Source organism: Limulus polyphemus, unplaced genomic scaffold (assembly GCF_000517525.1).
Source record: "Limulus polyphemus unplaced genomic scaffold, Limulus_polyphemus-2.1.2 Scaffold2306, whole genome shotgun sequence".
Lineage (NCBI taxonomy): Eukaryota > Metazoa > Arthropoda > Merostomata > Xiphosura > Limulidae > Limulus > Limulus polyphemus.
Window position 1 is genome coordinate 77,944 of NW_013667916.1, and position 5,654 is coordinate 83,597.

Sequence of the window (5,654 nt, forward strand, 5' to 3'; positions counted from 1 at the left end):
AAGTTTAAAGTGACGAGAAATGTACTGATTGTGGAACTTCTGTGTACTAAAAGTTTGTATCGAGGAAGAATAAACTGATTTAATCAAGAAAGGACTGGTATCGCTGAAGATCCTCGGAAAGAATTTCTGCCGGAAACAAACAAACAAGCAGATACGTAACACTATTCTAATATTGTTAACTACTGTTGTAGAAATAATGATAGCGCAAGTAATCGTGGTTATGGGATTGTGCAAATCATTTAAATTACAATAATGTTCAGAGTGGTTACAATGAAACTTGTATATTAACAAATAGACACAACATATTATTATTAAATCTCTTATACACCATTGACCCTTTTCAATAAAAATCCAGATATTATTGAAAAAGGGAATCTACTTCTCTCGGTGGAGCTTAATGTTTTCATTCAGTGACGTACCAACAATGTACAACTTGTTATATCATGCTTGGAGAAATAAAATTTAAAATCTATTTGATAATGTAATTCAATCAGAATTCGCTGTAATATAAAATAAAACATTTAACAGCACAGCTACCAATTAGAAATTGTTATTATGCACGTTATAGACATTTATATGTTCTCAATCACCACAATACATGGGTTAAATATCACGTTTCACATTACACAACAACTAACTGGGGCTTAAACAGTAACTTCATCACTAATTTTAATCATTCCTCAAGTTGTTCCACGTATTAAATCTATCAGAAACTAAACATGTAAAAAATTACTTTTTTAAAATAAATCCTTTGATATTTATGAAACTTTTACCTTAGTTTTAAATATTCACGCTAACTACTTTTTTCTTATTCTGCTATAAGGTTTTTAGCAAATCTAATTGCTTCTGTTTGTGGTAGCATTGAAGATTCACGTGAGTGAAGCGTGCAAAGATATTTTGGACAAACTAGGAGGTTATGTCCTGCAAGAAAGAGGACTAATACCTGTCAAGGTGAGTTGAGTTTACTCTGAAAAAGTAAAATGTTTTACATGAATTTCTCTGTTTTCAAAAATGAAATTTTAAAAACCATAAGGATTAATTAAAAAAGTTATTCAAATGGTTATCGTTGCTCGAGAAGAGGGAAATATAGTTGAGCATTCTGAATAAAAAGGGTTTGAAAATCAACCCAAGTATACGGTTGAAATAGGCAAGGTGATTTCCATAATACTTAACACGAGAGCTTAAAGAATAGCTTTGTATTAAATGAATCCCATGAAATAGAATTTGCATTTTGATGGGTATTCGAATTGGGAGATTAAACGCAAGAATAATTTAAGGAAAAACACGTAAATTTCATTGACAGAAAAATTAAACTAGAGATTTTTAAAATTATAAAACAAAATCTGAAGACACATTTCAGCAGAACCGTCTATTTATATTCATAATGTTGAGGAGAATCTTTGTTATTCTTCTGAAACCCACGAAGCTGCCGAGATAAAGAGAGACTTAAACAAAATCAAAGTAGTATGAATAATTTATACTGGTAGGTATATTTAAGTATATTTGTGTTTGGCTAGGAAATAAAGGCTTACTGTGGTATGATGTTTACGGGATTGAACGCGTGATATGTATATCGTAAGTTCGAATCCCGTTATTATATGTATTCACTCGTTGAAATGTAATGTTTTTACTCTTAAATTCAGAAATTTGTATTTATTTACTAAGTAGAAAATATGAATTTTCTCAAATTGGGATTTTTTTGTTGTTTGATTAAAACATATTTTACGTAATATAGTTAAATAAAATGGAAAACAATAGAATCGTTCAAAAACAAATCTTCTACATGAAATATACGTCAAACTGCTTAAAATCGATGGAATTTCAGACGTTTTTCAAAGATTGATAAGCCTAACATCTATATGTAGATTGATGGTCTATGTGACAGTACATCATAATAAGACTGGTAATACTTTTTTAGCAAACCTTTCTTTACTAGCCCCATGCTTGTATATTATTCTTGCCCCCAGTGGCACAACGCTAAAAACCGGGTTTTGATACCCATGGTGGGCAGAGCACAGATAGCCCATTGCGTAGCCTTGTGCTTAATTTCAAACAAATATATATGTATATTATTCTTATTGGAAATTCTTATACTGTCAGTAAAGAAAGAAAGATTTATTAAAAAATTATTAACAATCTTATTGTGGTGTAATTTTACAAAAACCACTCATGGACATTATAGTTGCTCTAATGTTAGTTTCATAAATAATATTTCTTATAGCGTTTATTTTGTTTTATTTTTACACTTATGAAGACAGTTTTCTTAAGGTGGACGAACCCCATCAAATACTTTTAGGAGTGTGGTTAAAATATCGATAATCGATAATAGAGAAGGTCCCCTATTCATGAATTAATGCATTTTAATAACTATAAGTTTTCATTTTTTTTCTGATTTGTTTTATGGCATTATATAATCATTAATTATCTTTTTATATAGATTTAGCTACATTATTTTTAAGTTGTTTTCTAGTTCTGATCTATGTATTTAGCTAATTTTAATCAGACGTTATTGAAAACAACTTAGAAAGGAGACCAGTTTCAATTATAAACTGAGCTGATTTATCAAATTTAGGCTTATCTAAAACAAGTAGAGAAATAAAACGATCTAATTTTTTCAGAGTCCGTTAAATTAGTCAACTAAAATATATTGAAATAGTTTTAAATAATTCATTGTTGTTTTATAATTATATAAATATATATATATTCTTAAAATTAATAGTCTAGAGCTCGTGAAACAAAGACAAAAATATCGTGGATTTCTTGTAATATCACACGTGTTTTAAACACGTAATATGCATATAACTGATGCCATCTATTTTTTGTTTTGTGAGTTATTAATTAAGCAATTGTATATCAAGAACAAAATAAACAATTTTATTGAAGGGGAATATTAATTGTAGGGCTGTTACACATAGTTTTAAGGAATGAATCAAGTAAGACTGTGAGCAAAAGTCCGACAATAATTGTTTGTCTTTTTTCAAACTGAACCATGGGATGAGTTCAAAATAATATTGTTTGCTTGTTTTTTTATATTCGTGCAAAGCTACACGAGGCCTACCTGCGCTAGCCGTCCCTACAGGGAAGGCAGCAAGTCATCACCACCCACCGCCAACTCTTGGGCTACTCTTTTATCAACGAATAGTGGGAATGACCGTCACATTATAACGCCCCCACGGCTGAAAGGGCGAGCATGTTTGGTGGAACGGGGATTCGAACCCGCAATCATCAGATTACGAGTCGAATGCCCTAACCACCTGGCCATGCCGGGCCTCAAAAGAATATTAAACAATGTCGTTGTTGGCGACAAATATTCAACATTTAGACTTACTGAGACTTACTATTTACTGACAGTAAAAACATTATATAGCTGGGATTCGTTTCAAATATCATGTTCTTCAAGACGATAAGTAAGTGAAAAAAGTTTTGCATGTTCTTTCGGATTTCTATTTGATTAGCTAAAGAAGTGTTTCAATGTTCAACAGCGACACTGGACTTAAAATAGAGTTACTATAATGTTGTTTCATATAAGTTACTATAAATCTCTAAATGAAACAACATTATAGCGGCTCTACTTGAAGTTCAATATCACTATGAATCACTGAAGTACTCTTTGAGCTAATTAGAGATTTATAGTAAACTATGGGAAACAACATTATAGTAACTCAATTTTAAGTTCAGTATCACTATGAATTAATGAAGCACTCTTTGAGCTAAATAAGGTATTAAAGTCACTGGTTAACCCATGCTTCCAAGTTGTTTCTGAGTTATTGTCATGTAGCTAAAAATAGAAACAATAAATATAGATATTAAAAGTTTCTGGATTACAATCTTTTTTATTTAGGGTAAAGGAGAAATGCGAACTTACTGGCTCGTCAGAAAAGAGAGCGATATTGTCGTGTTTTCTTGTGACTCAAAATCAGAAGAAACGCTAAATGATCTCACTGAGCTTCATATTCCTACAACGAGTAATGACGTCATCAAAGATGGCAATGAAAATGCCAACCAGTGCCTGTCAGTACCCGTGGTAGCACACCAGAAAACTATTACTCCCTTTCCGGACTTCAGCTGGTTAATAAGCCATGAAGTAGCGGAACAAGAAACTTCAAACAGTGGGAGACGCAAACGCGTTTCACAGATTTCAAACTACAGCAGCTGTGGAAGTTTATTTCAAGATTGTAAGAAAAACATTCTCCGAGAGCTTCGCAGCAACAGTCGCCCAACTACGAAAGGCTATAGATCAGCTCCTATCATAAGCTTCCGTGATAGAACGTCGTGTCGTGATTATCTCTTATAATCTCCTGGTTGTAGGTGAAATTTTCAATGATCTCATTTATTTATCTTTAAATCAGTTTTAGGATGTTATCGTAACGGGTTATGAGTATTATGGATTTCAATTTTCAAAGAAAGTTCTGCAATTACAACAAGTGACATTAAGTTCCTCTGGATCACTTGGGAGGATCCACCTGACCTCGAAAGATCATCTATGACTGGTTGAAAACTACGACTGATTTATTTATTTTCTTTTTTAATATAAGCGCAGCATGTGTATTACCTCTTTGAACTAACTAGTCACAATAAAAAAAATACATGTGAGAGGAAATTTGGAAGTAGTTAAGCTCCAAGCAGAAGTTTTCTGGTATACTGTACTGTGCTGAGCTACGTCTAGCCAGTGTACGCTATTTGTATTATCGGTTACTTCCTACGTATGGTTAATAATCGAATGTGTTTTGTTTTTGTCCTGCAAGTCGAATGGTAATCTAATAACTACACTAGCAGTTATATATCACTATATATATATATATAGAGAGAGAGAGAGAGATTATTACAGAATATTTAGGTCTAAATCCTCTATGACAAAATAAATAAATAAACAAAAAAAAACGAATTTTATATTATAGCCAAGACAATTTTATGCTATGGAAATGTTTAATTTCTAAAAAAAAAAAAAAAAGGAGAAACATGTTCCGTTAATCTTCAGTCATAAACACCCAAGCTATTGATTTTCATTGTTTTGATATTACTACTTACTACAACCCGATCAGTTGGACAGTGGTTACAAAATAAATCTTCGAATAGTTTAAAAAATAACAGTGAAAAATCTATCGTTTCGAAAATAGCGTTTGGTGAAAAAAAAAAAAAAGGTACAAAAATAACTTCTTCATAGAACCACGAGGAAATGATAAGGCTCAATAAAGTAGGCTGACACTCATTTAATCTACGTGACGTCACATACCCGTGTGGAAGATTTTCGAAACTTCTATATTTTAATAGGACAAATAATATGAAATATACGGCAAAGAAAAAAACATCCACATTTACTTATAGCTTTAAATGTGGTGTACAACTTGTTATTCATGTAAACATTTTTAATAATGCACATATATATATACATATTTATTTAAATGTAATCATGTAAGCTCAATCGCCTTCATAAAATGACTTCCTTTCCTCCGATCATAATTGAACTTTGACATTATATTTATAGAACCGAATTCCTGGTATATACTTATGTATCTATAGCTTTCCGGCCTCAAACGTTCAGCTTATAGAATTGTATGCTGTTTCTATGGTATGATTTAGAATTATAGTATATATATATATATATATATATATCTCTACTTGTTACTTTGTAATTATTACTCGCACTACTGCTA

General features: G+C 31.5%; 1 protein-coding gene across 1 annotated transcript in view; it reads left to right on the forward strand.

The window, feature by feature from the left end:
* Positions 1 to 4,294, forward strand: part of LOC106466571 (guanylate cyclase 32E-like) — a 63,125-nt gene extending 58,831 nt beyond the window's left edge. Inside the window, exons 20-21 of the mRNA XM_022394604.1 lie at positions 860 to 951; positions 3,842 to 4,294. Coding sequence (XP_022250312.1) covers positions 860 to 951; positions 3,842 to 4,294 — 545 coding nt within the window. The remainder of the gene's footprint in view (positions 1 to 859; positions 952 to 3,841) is intronic.
* The last annotated feature ends 1,360 nt before the right edge of the window (positions 4,295 to 5,654 follow it).